Below are 20,768 nucleotides of genomic sequence, written 5' to 3' on the forward strand. Positions count from 1 at the left end.
CATGACCTCAAAAAGTTTCTCGACCAAGAAAGAAAGGAAAAAAAGATGAGCAACATACCACACTCTTCAGAAATTTAAAACCTAACGTCCCCCATTATGTATAAGCATCATGATGTATGTACATGGAGAAATATATATCTGGCTTGCTGCTTTTTACTGCACGTATTCATGTTTGTGACAAAAAAAGAAACCACGTTAAATCGCTATGCATATAAGCACTACACCATCGTACCATAATGGTTTGTGGATGATTTCAGATTTTCTGACAAAAAGCTGTTTATCCATGTTTTCTTGCTCTGGACTTTCCATGACAACGGCAAAGCATTTAGTTCACCCCCTTCCCGAAAAAAGGAGATTGTGATATTTGAATGGAATAAACTCGATTTCGATGAGAACAGCTTCCTCTGTCATTTCATTTAAGAGGATGTTTGAACAAAGTAACGTTTAATTTATAGCCGAACATACACTGTTGTGCATACTCAGAATAGCATTAGCATGATTGTGCACATAATTAGTACTGAACTATTTTCATAATGTCATAAGCTGAATTAGTTTAAAGACATAAAAGATAGAAGTGCAAACATAAATGTTTTTACCTAGCCTTAAAAAAATGTTATGTCGCCCTCACCCAACGGACCGTAAAATGCGAAAAAGCACGGTCGCTATTTTGTATTTATATTTTTAGCAGACCCAAAGTATACAAATGAAATGTTTTTGTGACAAAATGTTACATTTAAAATGCCATAACTTTGTTATTCTTTGTCCGGTATTGATCAAATTTTCAATGTTTTGATTGTCTGATTTTTCTCTATCTGTTCAAGTCGTATTATTTTCAACCTTGAGTATCCCTTTAAGAGGCCAGAATAACGATTTTTTTTTAAAGGCCTTACCACAAGCACGTTTTAACTTTCTCTTTTCCCAAAGTATTCTTTCGAAGATACACCACCTCGTCAAAGTAACGATTGTCATTATTCGTTCTTTTCCACTCTCCTTTGAGATTCTTGTAAATTAAAATAGCGAGAATCGATGCATCAAAACGGTGCTTGGGCAACCGGGCACCAACCGGCGAGATGCAGCGATATTCCAAGGCACATTTCAGCATCGGTTGGACGATAGCTTGTTGGATGTAAGAACTGTTAACGTAGAGTTGACGATTTGCCGCAGCGTGTGGCGCCATGCCATCTGAATGATAGTACTCGGTTCTATTAACACCGAGGTTATCGTAGAGTTGAGGATGGGTGTAGAAGTACTGATGTTTGATCTCTTCTTTTTTCTTGGGATCAAACGCGTGAAAGTGTGTCATGTATCCGTGGTGATTCAGTGAGACTGGTAGAAGTTTCCGCAAGGAGCCTTTGAGCCGGATGGATGAATCTCCCCAGAAAATGGCGCCAAACTCTCGAAGAGTTATCTTAAAAAAAAAAAAATGACGAAAGATATTAAAATGTTTAACAAATTCAAACATGATAGAAATCTGGATTTGAATAATCACATTTTAGCAATTTATTTATCATTTTAGCCTATGCGTATATTTGGTATACGATTTGTTACTTAACTTAACATTTCCCTTCTTCCGCATGACAGGTTATAGACTCGGCCTGTATGTATCAATAGTATTTTTCCGTTCTGTTCCATTTAATTTTGCCGGGGTACCCCAAGGGTCATTTCTCGGACCCCATTATTCCACAATGATTCCCAAATTGCCGAAATGCATTGCTATAGATAAGCAGGGGGTGCAAAAATGCTCTCTTTTTTTAAATGACAAGTCCACCCCAACAAAAACTTTGAATAAAAAGAGAAAAATTCAACAAGCATAACACTGAAAATTTCATCAAAATCGGATGTAAAATAAAAAAAAGTTATGGCATTTTAAAGTTTCACTTATTTAAAAAAATAGTTATATGAACGAGCCAGTTACATCCAAATGAGAGAGTTGATGACATCACTCACTATTTCTTTTATAATTTATTATATGAAATATGAAATATTTTTAGTTTCTCGTCATTGTCATGTGAAATGAAGTTTCATTCCTCCCTGAACACATGGAATTCCATTATTTTAACATTTTATGCTTCAGGCAAGGAGGTCCTAATCGTCAAATTCTTAAAAATCGAAATATTGTATAATTCAAATAATAAAAAACAAAAGAAATAGTGAATGAGTGACGTCATCAACTCTCATTTGGATTTAACTGGCTCGTTCATATAGCTATTTTGTTAAAAATAAGCGAAACTTTGAAATGACATAACTTCCTTATTTAACATCCGATTTTGATGAAATTTTCAGCATTGTGCTTGTCTGATTTTTCTCTATTGATTCAAATCAACATTTTTCAGAGGTGGACTTGACCTTTAAGCAGTTCATCTTTCAATCATAATTCGTTTGTTAGACATAGTTACTTACGTCAATGATAATTGGTTTCCATGCGTACGTATGTAGATTCTTGACATGTTTTGGATACGACTTGAAAGGAAATGTTCGCACCTGAACATCACAAAGATTTTTGACCTGTAGATATAGTGTGGGATATAAGGAACTTTCATGAAATAGAGCTATAATAATTAGGTGTAGTGGTTCCATGGTACACCACGTTTATTTCGTAGGCGCATGTTGGTCCTTCAAAGGACTACCCAAACTCGACGTTTCGACTAGTGTGTTCTCGTCATCTTTAGGAGATTGAGCAAAAATTCTTTGAAACCACTACACTTTTCTTCTTCGCTATGGAGACCATTAAGTGTTTTTTCATGGATTTTCGTTTTCCTTGGAGAATGTTCACTTTGTGTCTTGAATGAAAGAAGTATATCATTGCTAATAAAATTAGAACTAAAATTGAATAGGCGTGTAATACTACCAAAAGAATGGGAAACTCGTATAATATTATGTAACAGACAACTGCAACCGGAAGTTTTACAGGGAAATATTGTTTCCTGATGATCTGTTTCGAAATGCTTAATTCCCCTATTCCTCGACGATTATTAACAGAAAACTTAATCATGAACCATTGATAGGCTGAACTACCCGATAAGGGATATAATCATCTTCCCTTTTATGATGAGAATTTCCATTATCAGTGATTTGGGTTATTTTCCTATATGCAACAATCGTAATAATGGAAAGGCTCTTACCGTCTCCAGAGATGTCGTATTTAGTCCCAAGTTATAGAGGATGATTTCTTGACCTGGCATAAACCGTTGAATACTAGCAATCCATGGTTTAACCTCTTCAAAATGGTTCTGAGATACGGCCGTCACAACTTTAAATCTCTCGTACAACTCTTTCATAGGAGGTATCCCCTTTTCTATATCAAATTCTCCATTCTGTGTGATTAGAAAACAAATCAATAAAAGAAGGTCCTTACAAAGCTCGATGTTTGAAGAAAAATCAACTAAAATGCAATTCATTTTCATTTGTCAAGATGACCTGAGACCGTATTTAGAAGCCCAGTTTAACTGAAGCTCGGAAGCTGAAAGTGTCAAATATTATTTGCATTGCTTTTTTATATGTTCACAGTGTTATTTCCATATATTTTCATGTTTGAGGAAAATATTTTGGTTAATATTTTCAGACATTGAAAAAAATATTGTGTGAAAGTGTGAAATAAGATTAAATGAGCCTATACTAGAATACGGGCCATGGAAGTTAATGAAAGTTTGGTTGCTTATGGTACAAAACCTGGGGCTCGTTTCATAAAGAGTTTTAACTGTTGAAACTTTGCCATTATGGCGACTACCATGTCAACCTTGATTTTGATTGGCTGCTGAGCCCTGCTGCCATGGTAGTTGCTATAATGGCAAAGTTACAACAGTTGTAACTCGTCATGAAATGGGATCCTGGAGTGGCAGATCAACCGCTTTCAATCTCATTCTCAGAGGGACCAATAGACCCTAGCACGATAATATATTAAATAATAGAAATCGCAAAGGAAGGGGACACCCAATCATTTTGAGGGCTGGACAAATTAGCAGGAGCAGTTGACAGGAAGTGGAAAGGGGTAGATAATGTGAAAGAAGAAATGAAAGGCGATGAAAGGCAAGAGAAATAAAGAAAACAGAAAGATAAAGGAAAGGAAAATATAGGGGAATGAATATAATCGTTCTTTTCAATCTCTCACTCGGTTTTCTTTCAGTCATTAGTTTCTTACCTTATACCCCTCCCTTCGTATATAATGTTTCGTGTTCACTCCCCCCCCTTGCCAAAGAGTTGCAAATTTTCTGGCAAATATAGCTTGAAGGAAAAACGTCTAACGGCGAACCCGGTTCGTTTGCTTTCACTCGTCTCTCTTAAATTCTTTCTCAACCAAAGCAAGGTTTATTGATTATGTATTTACGTATAGGCATTTTTGTGTATTTTTACGACTAACACGTATGTCTGTACTACTATAAAAAACGATAAAACCTAACATGCTGTTAAAGCTTATTTCGGTCCGCAATCAAAGTTTCCAGTTTGTCTTGAAAGGAAATTTGGATTAGAAATGTAAAGTTACGAAGATCATGAACCCCTGACCAAAATAGAAATACTTCATACTTTACCATAACTGTGTTTTTTTTTGTCTAAGTGTTCATTTTTTTTTCATTACGCTTTCAATTAAGGTTTATATGACAAATGGGTCGTTGCAAAGAAATGGCAATCGGTTGCAAATCAGTTTTAGGTACTAAAATCAATCACAAGTCTTTTTAGTTCATTGCTAATTTGCAATTGATTGCTTGTCTGCTCCTTGCATTATAATCAAAATAGATTGATTTGCTTTAGTTAAATTTGATCTGTATCGTATGTCAATTCGCAGCTGATGCGATTGTTTACAGAAATTTTTCTTTTGCATCACCCCCTAAGTATTAACAGTAAGTAAGCAATTTTTCTACTTTACCGTAATTTGCTCGTTTTCGAACCCAGGTTATAATCAAATACTATCTCTGATTAGTCGTGATTAAGTGTATCATATGATGTAATTCAAATGATAGTGAGAAAAAATGCACTTGCCTGAAATTCTCCACGAGCAGGAAGTAGACTGGTATCGCACTCCCCCTGAGCTGGACAAGGAACATATTCCTTTCTACTGTAAACCGATATTTTCTCAGCTTTTTCAACAAACTTTCTGTCTGTAAATAAATATACTATCAAAGGGTTAGTCCAGGCTGAAAAGTATGTCTTGATATAGATTTGATATCAGAAAGCTATACAAAGATTGAATCCTGAAATTTTCAGCCTAGGATAGCTTTTACCTCGTAAAAGAAAGAAAAAGAAACACGCAGCTATTTCATTTGATTTGGTTGACTTGTATACAGTGCGTCCCAGAATAAACGAAACCGAGATTTAGCGATCATTTATCATAACTTAATCATAAATAGAATAGATAAATGACCTACCAATTTAAAGCTTAGAATCTCTTCTTTCATCTGATATTACTTAGGTTATTTCTTATTCACGCATGAGTGAGCAAAAACAATTTGAAAAAAAAGATACCAAAAACTCATTTGGCGGGGGTATCTGGGTTTCAAAAAGAAAACCACATTTCTGAAAAGTTCAATATCTGCTCTTTAATTTGGTACCTAAATTACAGAAAATGGTCAAGAAATAAAAAACTTCTGGTGATTTGAAATAGGGCTTGTATTTCCATAATTTCATGAGATAAACTGTTTTCACCGGTTTCCCACAGAAGCTTTCGCATGGTGAACAAAAGATGTAATGCATGGCTGATCGTCAACAAAACAGAGTGTCGAATGAGTTTGAAAGCCAGCCTGGAGAACCTCTTCATATTATGAAATTATTGAAATTCAAGCCTTATTTCAAATGACCAGAATTTTTTTATTTCTTGACCATTTTCTGTAATTTAGGTATCAAATAAAAGAGGAGATATTGAACTTTTCAAAAATGTGGTTTTCTTTTTGAAACCCAGATACCCCCCGAAAAATGAGTTTTTGATATCCTTTCTTCAAATTGTATTTGCTCACTCATGCGTGAATGAAAAATAATCTAAGTAATATCAGATGAAAGAGGAGATTCTAAGCTTTAAATTGGTAGGTCATTCGTCTATTTTGTTTATGATTAAGTAATGATAAATGATCGCTAAATTTCGGTTTCGTTTTTTCTGGGACGCACTGTATTGTAGAACATTGCAAAAGTGGGGCGAAAGGTCCATAGATCATTAATCAACTTCTGGTTTTATTCTCTATTCGGTGGGTAAAAATCGGACCAGTCATTGACGAAAACTATGAAGTTAAAAATACAATACAGTAATAAAAAAAAACCCAGACAGCTTTTGTAAATTGTTTTGGAAGAGGTGATTGGGTTGTAGCCCCCCATCTCCCCACACCTCACCCCTGAACCCCAGATACGCCATGAAATGCCCGTATCAGCTATTTTTCTTACCTCTAGACTTGTGTTGATAACTTGGTATTGAGTTGAGATAGGTAATACTCATCGAGATACTGGCTACCGTGACGAGCCATGCAGAGACAAGACGACATCCATACGGCAAGAATCTGAGGAATATTCAAAGAACATGTGTCGTAGGCCGACGAATCAATACACTTGTAAAATTATTATATTTCAAGCCTTTCATAGAAAAAAATCATTTCGCGCTTGCATTATCTGTTTGATTAGAAACACACTCCGTTCATGATTACGAACAGTCAGTGCTGCAATTTTCCGCTATCAGGTCAGCATATGGCTATTCAGTTCGCATTATTTGTTTAGTTAGAAACACACCCCGTTCACGATTATGATATGTAATATAGGTTACACTATCGGGTCAGCATATGCCTATTCAGCACGCGCTTCGGGCTCGCTTTGTTCTTGATTATCAGTCGCGTTGCGCCCCTTATTTGATAATGCTGGTAAATCTCGATATTTCGGTCGCTGAAAGAAAACAGCTCCTCTCTTTTTTTTCCTTCAAAATCTGACACCTCACCACCACAACCCCCCCCCCCCCCCCCCCTCCGCAAAACGATTGTTATCTGACCTGTTTTGGAAAAAAAAAATGGTGATCGAAATACGAATAACTATGTGGCAAAAATGCCTGTTTGATTTTATAACTTTTTCAAATCATCATGCTCAGTCATTTATTTTCTTTAAAGTCATATTATTGTGTATGCCTCCTATTTACCCAGCATTCTGTGGTAAATGTTTTTTTTTTTCGAGTGTGAATTTGATCTCGAGATCTCGGAATCCGTTTAAAACTTTGATCTCGATCGACCCGTGGCCATGAAACTACATGCATCTGCACGCTGCAATGCCCACTTTAATCTCCGTAAGAAATAAATATACACATCGTTCCTTTTTTTACATCTTAATTAAGCTACTTAAACAAATACTAATTACATTAAACATGAATATTGTACTACTAGTACTGTCTAAAAATACAATATCAATTGTGTATACTTTAATGAAATATAGCCTACATGTACTTACGACTTTGAGTTCATCCCTTTCGATGTCCTGGCCTTTGGCAAGAAGTGACTTTAGATCAGTTTCGCGCGTCGGGTACATGAATATTTTACAAAAGCAGTGATTTTATTTTTCACCTGAATACACTGATGTTCATTTTCAATTCAGAGGCACCTGTAATGAAATTCAAATTTGAATTCCATTCCCTATTCCCCTATTCCAGTTCAAATTTCGTCCTCGATGCCAATGGCTCATTCACAATGCGTCATGGTGTGTCCTTTCGTGGGTGTGTATGGCTATATCTTCAAGTATTCTTACAGCTCAGCACAGACTTTACTAAGGTATTCCACATTCTTGAAGAAGATTCAAATCAACAGATGCGGGCTAGGGTGCATTGTAGCGATATCTCATATTAACTATTCAGGCTCATCAAGGTGATATCTTATTGGGCTCATTAAACGGATAACTATAGCCGCTACCGTTTGTTACAAAAGAGCGGAAGGTTCATTGGATAGATTAATTGATCTTTTATCTCAAGTTAAGCTGAAAATACAACATAATGCAGGAAGGGTCCAATAGCTGACTCATTTCAATGTGAAAGACGGCGGTTCTAACTGTGGTGTCTGCGTGAACGTGTGTTCCGGTTTTACGTTCCATTTTAGCGTATCTTGCCAAAAAAAAGTTGAAGTTATTATTATTATTTTCATGGGGGCGGGTAATTTTGATTGTAAAGTTGTATTACGTGTGAATATTGTATATGCTTTATTCTAAAATGTTCTGTTTCTATTCTGTGTTTGATGACCTGATAAAGCAGAGTTAGCAAAGGAATTGAACTTATTATTTGTGATCACTTACCTAGATGTGATTAATTTTCATTGGTTTTACGGAAATTATCGTCAACAAACTTGTTAAATTGAGGCATCCGTAATCGTGCCAATATTGTAGACGCCGTATAAAACACTATGTGAGGTCCATGATATGGGTTGATATTTTATGTACCCATCGAAAAATCATGGGTAAATTGTGAGATGAAGCACTTTGTCTGGTAAGAGTATACAATTTTAGGTCCCTTGTAAAAACCAACGTTTCTGCATTCTTCAAAATTCATGCATGCTTGCTTACCTACCATTAAGGTGTTATTTTTTCTTAGCAGTGACGTAATATGCATCCAAAATGTAAAGGGCATTTCATAGAGAAAATTGAAAGCGAGCGAAATCGACATTTTTGTCTCACCTGCGAAGCAGAGTGAGACTATAGGCGCCACTTTTCCGACTTCTTCTTCCTTTTCTTCTTCTTATTCTTCTTCTTCTTCTTCTTCTTCTTATTCTCCTTCTTCTCATCCTGTCTGTCTTTTCTCTTTCTCATTAATATTATATTTCATGTCCGTATGATGATAATCAGAGATGTAGTTTTCCGGGAATTACGATATTCTGAATAAAGAACAGTCAAGCCATACCGTGAAAATGGAAAAGCAAATTTATAACAGACTTTAACTTTTCCTGAGCAAAACAATTTAGGAGACAAATCGAGAATAGTAGATGCTTGATAATGATATAGAAATACAAAATATCAAATCAGTGGCCAATGACAAGATTTGCAATCAAACGCCCGGATCGAACGCAACTCGATTTCAGCTAATTAAAGCGGTTATTCGGGAGCGCTTTATTTTTGGCTTTCGTTTAACTCATTCTTATGTGTATCTCTTTATTTGAGGTTCAAATTAATTTCAAGAGTATTAATATAAATAATGGGATAATTGCAGGGCTTTAATTTGGAGCATAGTCCGAATTGTTTTGAAATCATAGTCAATCGTACGATTGCCATTAAGGTATTCGTACGATGATTTTTGAACTTCACTCAGTAACTTGTTTCATGTCACAATATTCGCATCAAATCATGGACCTACCATCAAATACACTTTTTGTTCTAAAATCGATTTGCAGAACAAATGGTAAGGCTGTGATGGTTTTTTTCCAAATAAAATACACGTTTCTGATATTGGCAAGCTATTCCTTTTTTATGGCAACTACCATGGTAACCTTGATTTTTATTAGCTGCTGAGCCCTGTTGCCATGGTAGTTGCCATGATGGCAAAGTTACAACAGTTTTACAACTCTTTATGAAAATATGGTATAACCCGTTCTCATCTGAGGGAGCGGGGGCATGGGACAAAGTGCCCTCTAAACAGAATTTTTATTACTTTTTTTGCTAAAAAGTAGGATTTTTTGTGGGGACGGTTGGTTTTGGAATCGGTAGTAACCTTTGATCCCTCTTTTGATTTTTTTTTTAATTAGCTGTCATAAAGTGTCTCCCATCCCGACGAGATTTTCCAGGTACCCGACTGCCTTTATTACGCTACTAAATTATTTCTAGTCATGTAAAGTTTGAGGCCAAACAATGACTAGGGTGTAATGGGTTTCTGACAGAAACGTGCCTGCGGTATTGAATTCAATGAATCATTCGTTTCTGATGGAATTAAACAGTCGGAGTTTGGAGTCCCCAACGTAAGTAATCATATCAGACTGATACACGTCTGCTGACAAAACACACACTCGACTGCCGAATAATCAGCGCCATGCTCTAATTGTCACGGGTTGATTAATATTATCAAAGTCAACTTCCGTAGAAGCAGACTAAGACGCACGAGGAATTCACCCGGGGAATTCAATAACACTGTAAATGTATAGAACATGTTGGTCAAGACTGATGACAATGAACAGCTGGGAGGTCTTTGTCGACGATATTTATTGGTGAACCGGAACACCAGATTTGTCCTAAGTTTCGGAGCTGACGAAAGATTGCAAATAGGACGATAATGTTGTTTTGATTCATCGATTTTCGACTAAAGACTTCTTGGTTGCTGTTTGCATGAACAGGAATTGTCAATAAATTTTTTATGTTCTTGAATGCGTTGTGCGTCGTGGAGCAAATATTCCCTATTGAGAAACGGGACTGTTTATAATTAGGCCATATTATATAGGTGCTAATATTCCACTTCACAATTAAGTCTTCAGCAAACATTTTTTTTTATTAAAATAAGACATGGATGTAGTCGCTTTGAGAATGATGGATGTCACAATTAAAAGGTGGGTGGGGGTGGAGGCGTGCATGCTATCACTCCTAATCAATTAAATAGCTAAAGAATAGAACACGGTAAGAAACAAAGTGGCGAAAAACAATTGAATTCATACTACGTCAGTAACCCTTCCCCCAGTGGAATGATTTTATTTTAATTAAAAAGTATTTAAAGAAAGGAGGGCACAATACAGAGGTCATGCACACTGACATAACGAGAGACACAGAGGGCGTGCATGCTGTCGCCCCCTATGATTGACTAACTATACACAACAAAAAAAGTAAGTCCCCCCTAAATCAAATTGCTGTAACTTTTGAACGGAATTATTTTGAGATATGCTATTTCATGGGTGGTTTTCTACACTCATTAGGCAGCTCCTGGAGAAATAAGAGATTGATCAGCTGAGTCATGCATGAGTAATCAAAGATTGAATTAAAAATGACCATTTTTGAAAGTCACAAGAGTCGTGTTTCAGATTGTGCAAATACAAAGTTGGACAAAAGTTGATTTTAGGTGAATTTTATGGTGTTATACTGTTTTACTATCCATCATATAGTCACTCCACACACAATTTTGATATCGTATGTTCATGGTTGAGTGAGCACATTGTATTGCAGGGGCCGCGGAAGCGGGGGAGGTGGGGGGTGTTCAGCTCCCCACTTTTTTCAAAAAGCATGTGCAAAAATGTAAAAATGACCAAACGATTGTGATTTTTTGCATGGTCAGCCCCCACCCTCCCACTTTTGGCTCAGCCCCCCCCCCACTTTGAAACCCTTTCCGCGGCCCCTGTATTGTGACGTATCATCATAGGGGTTTATGGTGGTATCCTCTACAACTTGTTAGATCATGTTAAAATTTGAAAATGTTGGTGGCTCCCCCGATTATAGGCCCCTCCCCCATTTTAAAATTCTGGATCCACCAATGATTTGCCCATAAATTAAACTCATGAGAAATTGTTTCAAAAAAATACATTTAAGCAGTATAAAGAGTATTCATTCGTAAGTTTTCGAATGTGCTCGCTCAACCATGAAAAATATGTTTAAAGTTCGGAAAGTGTGTGGTGATAGAAATGATGGATGATAAAAAAAATTGAAACCGAATTCGCCCTCAATATTCACTTTATTACCCTTTAAAATGAGTCTGTGACATTGAAAATACCAATTTTCCCACTTTGATGCGTGCTCACTCATCCATGAATGAAGATATCGATTTCATTTTTGCACAGAATTCTGCCCATAGGTTGATGAACATTACTGCCAAATTACATTGCTAAAGACAGCCTTGAAAAAAAGTTCCACCATATTGAATAAGGGGTTACTTATTCTTAAACGTATGCACCCATAATGTACACAAGTCTATGAGAGAAGAAGTCAAAATTTTCACAAATATGAAATGAGGGTTTGTTTCATGGACGGTTTTTGTTACTTCTGCCAACAGTTATTTCATGAAACTTCGCACATGGCTTCGGAGTAACACTATCCAAAAGGCGCGCACACCAAAATAACCATTCAACACGGCACAGAGTGGGGCCAAGGCCTTGAACTTTCTTCTCATTTGCATAATTTTCGAATATTGTGTGCTCACTGATACATTAAACATCGGGATTTTGATAAAAATCAAATCAAATGAACTATGCAAGGACGTTTGTGACAGATATCCATAGTTACAAATTGCATTTTTTCCAATAACGTAAAAAAGAGCTAATCACATTCCACATGTTCATTCAAGCGTGAATGTTTAATTAAACGCCTTTAAATCATTGAAACATGTTAAATGGTCGTGAACATAACGAAAAAGTTGAAAAAAGATAATTTTCAGTTACCAAAATGAAACAATACTTGCCTATGATATTTAAAAATCGTATTTTTGTTTTCAAGAAATGTTCATTGAACCGTGCAACAATGAATATTGTTGAAGATACTCTTTCCAAAAATAACTGTCATCATATTCTTCCATTCTTATTGATATAAATGTATAAAACCACATTATAGCAAATATGGACTTGTGTTTATTCAACCGTAAAATTTAGCCTAAACAGTTGTATCGTCTTTTAGAAAGTACCTTTTACAAGCCTTCTGACTAGTTTTCATGATGAGAATGTGGAATTAGTTCCAATAAAATGGAATCAAAGTCATGAAATTTGGCTTGTGACTTTTGAAAAGTGACATTTTTGCCTTTTGACGGTGCTCACTGAAGCATGACATAAAATACGTCCACAACATTTACTCAGAGGGTAGCTTATAAAATTACCTACACGCTCATGTAAAAATATATTAAGAACTGCCATTGGTTCGGAAATTATTGATGTTTGTTTAAGGGGGGACTTACTTTTTTTGTGTGTATATATAAAGAATAAAAATAAAAGTCGATAGAAAGATGAAAGCGGGAAGGAAAAAAACATATAATATCAGCGATCCTGCCACTGGAAATAACGTAATAGATTTGATCGGTCTGGAGTCGGCTTAGCCAGTATGCCTGAATAATAACCATAACAACGAAGACTTTAAAACGCCGAGACAATTGGGAGCAGGCAACTTGGCTCAGTTTGAGTTGGCGCCCGTACATCTAGTAAGAAAAAATATTCCGGCACCCGTAGGAACTCTTCGGCGCAGGCCGGGTACCGGCCGAAAATGACCAAAATGTATTTCTCACTCTCCGGCCGGATGTCATACTAGGTTTTCGGTTATATACCTATATATCAGACAGGTAACTGAAATGCTCTTCATAATTTATGAAACGTGCACAATTTATTCAACATGAAATATTCATTCATATGAATTCATACTGTTAACTTTACATTCGCATAAATATGTAAAGAAACTGATTTTACAAGCTACAAGCTGCAACAGGGATAGGGATCTGCTCTTTTCTCTTAATAATGGAGACTGCATGGTTAAAATAAAGGCGCCAAAGATGAGAAGATATAGAATCATTATTTTGTAGTTTGTTTGATATCTATATCTATATGAAAACTTTGTAATATTATAGTTATTTGAACTTTAGTAATTTGCTAAAGTTCAAATAACTATAATATTACAAAGTTTTCATTCGAACTAACATGCATTATGATATAACAAGCGTCTTTTAAAATAGATATTCATTATAATGCACAAACTAAACATATAGATGCTGATATCTTGGTTTAGTCACAGATGGAGAAGGAGTGTAAGGAGAAAGAAAGGGAGGGGAAGGACAAATAATAAAAAGAGAGAAGATCATCAATTAGAGATGTCTGGATGGCGTTATCCCATAATAACTATATCATGCAACTGAACGACGTCATACCTGGGTCGCCTTGCCCGTTTATTCTTCCACTATTTTGAATCATGAATTCCAAACACTATTTCTGAAGCCTGGTTTCGGTTGATATCGTATCATCGAATTATCATATTTAATACGAGTTGTGTTATTTAAGAATTCATCGTTTTTTGTGATTATTGTTTTTTCTTCCGATTTGTGAACGTTTAATGAAAGGACTTATCGGACATTTTATCCGACAAGTCTTGTTCTATCCGACCGTTACCGTAGGAATAGAACGTCTCAGCCAATCAAAATCTAGAAAAATGTTAGATCCGACAACTTGTCAAGTGTAAAATGTTGATGAAACGCGAGGTGACCTTAAGTGGAGAGGGACGGGGCAGGAGGCGGCGGTCCTCTCTGACTTTTCGAGTGGTAAAAACAAGAGAAGAAAAGGGAAAACGATTATGTATTGAAAAAATAACGATGTACTGGTGCATGTGTGTTTCATAAAGCTGTTTGTAACGTACCATCGACTTTATGTTCGACTGGTGACCCTTTCTTATGAACTAAATTAGCACCAATGTAAATTTGTTGCGTATCATTTAACACAAGAAAGTATCGCCAGTCGATCGTAAAGTCGCCCGTACCTTACGAACAGCTTTGTGAAACACAGTGAAAAGTGGGAGAAGAGTTTAGAAGACAAAGAAATAATAAGGAAGAAGAGTGCAAAAATATGTCCTGGGGCCCATTTCATAAAGGACTTGCAACCGTTGTAACTTTGTCATTATTACAACTACCATGAAAACCTTGATTATGACTGGCTGCTGTGGCCTGTTGCCATGGTATTTGCTATTATGACAAAGTTTCAACAGTCGCAAGTCCTTTATGAAACGGGCCCCCTGGTCCTCTATAATATTAATAATAATCACATTCATAGGCCGTCTTAACCCCCCCCCCCCCCGCTTCAACATATCCTGACATCGCCCCTGCGTGTAACTGATACATTATCCATATTTTGGGGGGATAAAGCAAAGAATTAATCTTTGGCCGGTATTCACAAAGGAGGTTTGGTGAGCCCAGGCTAAATTAAATTCAAACTGTACGTGGTATAATTAGGCCAGTCTAAATTTCAGACCATGGTCTCAGAGCGATTCACCAACGATGGTCTAACTAAACCATGGCTTAAATTTAAAACATGGTTTGACTAAACTTCCTTTGTGAATATATGTTACCGGCCTTTATGTCTCTTTGCCTCCAATCAAATTAAAACCCACCCCACCCCGACCATTCGTCATCAAATTGTGTACAAGAGAAATCGTTTGAAAAATCTGCGTTGTATATGATGATATATAAGCAAACGATGACGGGAGACGATTTAGTAATGCAGGTTAGATTTAAAAACAAAGACTACAAAACAATAGGAAGTCATCAATTTCCACGTGTTGAAAAACAAAAGTCACGAAGCAATAGGAAGTCATTGATTTGCACATGTCCGGGCTTTTTCGTGTCCTTTTGTACTCCTCTGAATATTGATTGTTCGGTCGAAAATGACGTTGTCGTTGTTTTGTGGAGTCCATTCTCTGTTCATGTTTTTGTATACCAGGATGGCGAGTAAAGACGCGTCGTAACGGTGTTCTCCTATTTTCGAACCTTCAGGAGCAATGCAATGAAGTTTTAAAGAACATCTCAACATCGGTTGAACAACGGCGCGCTGAATCACCGAGCCGTTAATGTAAAGTTGCCGATTTGCCGCTGGGTAAGCAGCCTCGTTTTTGGATGCGTAATATTTCCTTCTGTCAACATCCAAGCTGGCGTACATATCGGGATGTGTGAAATAGTATTGATGTCTTATTTTAGTGTTGGTTTTCGGATCGAAGCTATGCCAGTGACTCATGTATCCATGGTGACGTGTGGATGCGGGTAATAGATCCTTTAAAGAGGTTTTAAAACGAACAGACGCATCGCCCCAGAAGATGGCACCGAATTCTCTCAATGTAATCTGTCAGTGTATAAAAAAAGAAGATAAATACGAGGTGAAATTATGATTTACACTGCCATATGAAGCTTGCAGTGTCACCATCAATGTTTTCATCATTGTCAGTTTTGTCACCATATTATTCCTCATCGTCATCATCATCATCATCATCATCATCATCATCCCTTCATCGTCATCATAATTATCGTGGTGGTCGTCATCATCATTCACCATTACGTGGTCGTCGTCATCATCATTATCAACATTATTATTGTTGTCGTCGTCATCATTACCACTACCACCACCACCATCATCATCATCATCACCACCACCACAATCTCCATCATCATCATCATCACTTATCAATATTAAGGTCAGAGAAATCTATATACTTACATCTATTAAGATCGGTTTCCAAGCGTAATTGTGTAGGTTCTTAACGTGATCTGGATATGACTGCCAAGGAAATGGTCGAAGTTCTACGTTGCACAACTTTTTAACCTGACAAGTTCAACAAGAGATTAAATAAAGTTAGACAACATGATAATAAAAGCAAGAACCATGGGCTCAGTTGCAATCTAAGTGGAACAGGTAAATATCATGCATGGCTATACGTGGGTCATCATCTCCTCATCATCAAATCAATGATTTCAGGGAAGTTACTGCATGTACTGATGGTACTAATACCTCAGTCACATTTGCTCTACGGCGTAAGGCAAGTCGAAAACAGCCGTTCCAGTTACAATTACAGGTGGTTTGAATGAAAATGAATAAAACGGCTGTTTTCGACTCGCCGTACGGCCGCTGCTGCGGCTGTAGAGCAAATGTCAGTGAGGTATAAAGTTCCTACAAAATCAGGGAGTTTCCGCAACCACTACGTAGACGCCTTCTGGAACGCAGATAATCTATTGTCAATAGCCCTTCATGACAAAGCAGCCTTTGTTGGAAGTCGGTGCATCAAAACGGCAGCAGTATCGTCCTGGACCCTGGACAAACGACTTTCGCCATTTTTCGTCACCTCCGCATCTTCATCCATTTATCAATAAATTAACTTGTTTTTATTTATTCACATATATATATATATATATATATATATATATATAAATATATATATATATATATATATATATATATATATATATATATATATATATATATATGTATACATATATATAATATATATATATATAATATATGTATTCATTCATCATTCTTGTTTTTTTTGTTTATTTTTTCATTCATTTTATTTATAAATTCATACATTCATGAATTAATTCATTTATCAATGGGGAGGGGGGTCTAAAAATGCAAAGCTATGAAAGGCACGTATTGTACAAAAAATGTATCTTACCTTAGGTATAACTGATTCTTTTATTCCGAGATCGTAGATGATTATCTTTTTATCAGGCATGTATTTCTGAGCACTGGCGATGAAGGATAGTGCCTCGAGATAATGGTTTTGGGAGAAGGCAGAAACGATTGCTATCCTCTGGTATAATTCGTCGATAGAGGGCGTGTGTTCTTCCAAATCAATAGGTAAATTAAGCTGGATAGTATAGATAATAAGAGAGAAAATAATACGAGATTAAAAAAAATGCTATAAGTTATAACAAGTTTCATTTATAAAGGCACTGTAAATGATATAAAAATATGTATCTTTATAGAACGCATTTTACATCGTAAATTCTGCACTACATAATTGTAGACTTTAATTCCTTTTTTGTTTGGGGGCAATTTTGTGCTTAGTACTTTGGGTTTTACCCATTAGACAGTTGTACTTAAGTTGAAGATGAATACGTGAATCATCTTGCTAAAACATGTCATTTCGGCCATTATGATATAAAATCAAAATGATTTTGAATTAAAAAGGGGTGATAAGAAGCGGGACTATCGCGTTCTGTGAATTTTGCTTCAAAATTATTGTTACTATATCTATCAATCTATGCTGATAATAAGGGTAAAGAACCCATGCACGAAAAACTGAAACTCTCAACTCTCGATATGATTTTCCTAATTACCGTGAAGTTCACCGCTCCAGCATTATTCAAGTCTCTCCGTATATCTACATCGTTGGTATCGTTACTATGGAGACGATCGTCTGTTTCAGGTTCGGCACCGGGTGTCCGCAAACCCGTTTGCATGATAGTAGTATGTATAGTAGATTTCTGGTGCTCTGTCGATTTTATTTGGATGGCGTGTGAAGTACGAACTATTGTTACTGTAGATAAAAAGAAAATTGCTAATGATGTTGTGGATGATACTCTGCAACAATCAAATAAAGAGGCTTTAATAGGAGAAGTTATCATTGTAAACAAATTTTCGGCATTACTTCTATGTGTGATCTGGAATGAAAATCATAAGTAAAAAAAAATTGGAACCAGTGGGATTCGAACCTGTCATCTACTGCTTGCCGGGCAGCGACTTAACCATTCTGGTTCACTGCCAAGTTACGATGAACTGGAATTCAAATACCTCGATCATCTTCTTTCTGACTTTCTGGTCGCAGCCCGGCAAGCAGTATATGTCAGGTTCGAATCCCACTGGTTCCAATTTTTTCTGACTTATGATTTTCATTCCAGATCACACCTAGGAGTAATGCCGAAAATTTGTTTACAAATTATCCAACAACTTTTACATTTACTATCGGTTTTACTATACTACTACAAAGCAAAAACTGTGGTATTAGCCGGTGTACATAGAGGAACACACCAGTTATTTTACACCGGTGTTAAATTGGTGGTATTCGTTTTACACCTATAGGTGTTATTACAACACCTGTGGTTGTTAAATTTACACTCTTTGGTGTCATGTTTAATCTCTATGGTGTAATTTTAACACCTCAGGTTGTGGTCCTCTATTAACACCAATTGGTGTCAGTTTTAACACCGCAGTTTTTACAGTGTACTTCTGCTACTACTACTACTACTACTACTTCTTCTTATTCTTCTCCTCCTCATTCTTCTTCTTCGTTTAGTACTTCTGTTATTACCACCTCTAATTTTTCATCTGCTACTAAATATTATTATTTTTGCATCCAATTTGTATTTGAACAGGAATTTTCTTGTGCATAATTTTATGGTGACGAGGTTTGACATCCTTCCATTCATGACCTGTCTTGCACACAAAAATCAATTATACTTACCATTTATTTCATAATCTCTTAAGATGAATATGAATAGAGGGATGGTCAAAATAATCATTAAGATTAAAACCCGGTAGAAGTCTTGAAACAGCTTCATTGTGTTGGGATGATCTGAAAAATAGGATGAAAGCATTCTCAGAGCATAATATTCCCCATATGACACAGCATTTCTAAAAAAAGATCACATATTAGCATTAATTTTCTCGATCGACTTTACCTTATATATTCACTTAACTTTACCTTATATAGTTCCTTATCTGGAAACCGTTCGCAAGACGTAAGCACCAAATTACTAAACGTGGTAATTTTTTTTAGTCTCACCAGTTGAAAATAAAAACTTGGAAGATGCTTGAAAATACATTTTGTACATTCCATTTAAAAAAAACGCTCTGGAATGTCATTATCATGATTATACACCTTAACTGGAACCCGTGCGCAAGACGTAGGCACCAAATTATTATACGTTTTTAAAAAGATTTGTCAATAATGGCCAACTTGACTGAACCATGAAATGATAAACAAGGGCGATTCCACGTGTTCAGGGGAGATTAAATGTTGTTCACATAACAATGAGGAGAAAATGTCATTTTATGTAAGAAAACAAACAAAATAGTGAGTGGATAATGTCATCATTCCCTTCATTGGCATTCCGACCAGGATATGCATATAACTGTTTTTAAAAATGTCATAACTTTATTACTTTACATCCAATTTTGATGAAATTTTTGTATGTTATGGTTGTAGGATTTATCTCGTCTTATTCAAATCACCATTTTGTTGGGTGGACTTGTCCTTTAAGTTCATCCTCTTTGTTTGGCAAACTCAAAGTGGCACCCAAGACGACAAAAAGTTGGTGTTCTTGTAAAGGAGACCAGGGGGGCCCGTAACACAAAGCTCAGCAATGAACGTAGAACATTTTTCTACGATTGATTGCATTGACTACACTGTACAATTAATCGTAAAAATGAAGTGTACGATTAATCGCTAATCTCTGACCCCCCCCCTAAAAAATCGTTTTACTATTAAACAACGAATTAATGTCTACCACGTTTTTCAAGGGACTCTTCAGTTCAAATATTTTCTTTTAGATTATGATTTATTCATATTATGTACACTTTTTCCTGCAATAATAATTTGACACTCTTTAGTTATCAATGTGAATATTATATTGCACGATAAATTATGAAGTAAAGATGATGTTCATGTCGATATTAATATGTATTCACCGCAGGAGATACGGCACCTTGACTTTGGTCTATCCTTCCACGCACGTAGATTTAGATCATCAATATCAGTAAAACAAACATAAGATAACATGGGTAATGAAAAAACTACTTACACATTCATGTGCTGTACTGGATCAAGACTTACAGGTCCACATCAAACCTGACGTACTTCTTCCAAAGATATGAATGAACAACATCGCCAACACTCGTGTCAACATTTGCGAAAAACATGAAAATAGATGAGTTGCATACTGCATCTACATGCAAGAGCTTGTATGTTTACAATAATCCTTGAAGTAAGAAACTTATAATCCCGGATCCATATCCCGTACACAGAGTTTGTAGTTTCGGACCTTGTGCTGATCGATCAATGACAAACTCGGGGAAGGAGCCAATCGATATTTTTTTCGATATTCTTTCTTTCTTTGCACGGTGAACGGTCCTTTGCTCCGTTCAGTTCATACGCTGGGTCTAATCCACTAATCATGATAATGAAACATTTTGCATATAAGGGCCTCTACTCACTATATCACAATGGAGGCACCGGAACATTTTTTTTTTGGGGGGGGGGGGTGGCAAGACGTCTTTGTAATGACTGAAACTGCATCCGGTCTGTATTAAAAATACTGCTTACCTCAGTCTGATTTTTCTTATTTATGTATGTATATACGCCTGTACAGTATTTAGTACCCAATCATTTTATTTACATCATGTACATCTTCGAGGGAG

The 20,768-nt window shown here is 36.2% G+C and overlaps 2 protein-coding genes across 4 annotated transcripts; both read right to left on the reverse strand.

The window, feature by feature from the left end:
* Nucleotides 1-881: 881 nt before the first annotated feature.
* LOC121411390 lies at nucleotides 882-7,931 on the reverse strand. Of its 3 annotated transcripts, none has more exons than XM_041604089.1 (6): nucleotides 7,405-7,912; nucleotides 6,364-6,476; nucleotides 4,975-5,108; nucleotides 3,123-3,314; nucleotides 2,401-2,505; nucleotides 882-1,408 (listed from the first exon to the last, which is right to left on the reverse strand). In XM_041604089.1, the coding sequence occupies exons 1-6, from the start codon at nucleotides 7,416-7,418 to the stop codon at nucleotides 887-889; spliced, it is 1,080 nt and encodes a 359-aa protein (XP_041460023.1). In that variant the 5' UTR covers nucleotides 7,419-7,912; the 3' UTR covers nucleotides 882-886. The 3 variants fall into 3 exon arrangements, with proteins under 3 accessions (XP_041460023.1, XP_041460024.1, XP_041460025.1); XM_041604090.1 differs by having other exon boundaries at nucleotides 4,975-5,093; nucleotides 7,405-7,906; XM_041604091.1 differs by lacking the exon at nucleotides 2,401-2,505 and having other exon boundaries at nucleotides 7,405-7,931.
* Nucleotides 7,932-14,716: 6,785 nt separating this feature from the next.
* On the reverse strand, nucleotides 14,717-20,428 carry LOC121412232. The gene is made up of 6 exons (XM_041605136.1): nucleotides 20,153-20,428; nucleotides 18,814-18,924; nucleotides 17,690-17,889; nucleotides 17,023-17,217; nucleotides 16,068-16,172; nucleotides 14,717-15,695 (listed from the first exon to the last, which is right to left on the reverse strand). Exons 1-6 carry the CDS (start codon nucleotides 20,154-20,156, stop codon nucleotides 15,171-15,173), a joined length of 1,140 nt encoding a protein of 379 aa, XP_041461070.1. The 5' UTR covers nucleotides 20,157-20,428; the 3' UTR covers nucleotides 14,717-15,170.
* Between the last annotated feature and the right edge of the window lie 340 nt (nucleotides 20,429-20,768).

Source organism: Lytechinus variegatus, chromosome 3 (assembly GCF_018143015.1).
Source record: "Lytechinus variegatus isolate NC3 chromosome 3, Lvar_3.0, whole genome shotgun sequence".
Lineage (NCBI taxonomy): Eukaryota > Metazoa > Echinodermata > Echinoidea > Temnopleuroida > Toxopneustidae > Lytechinus > Lytechinus variegatus.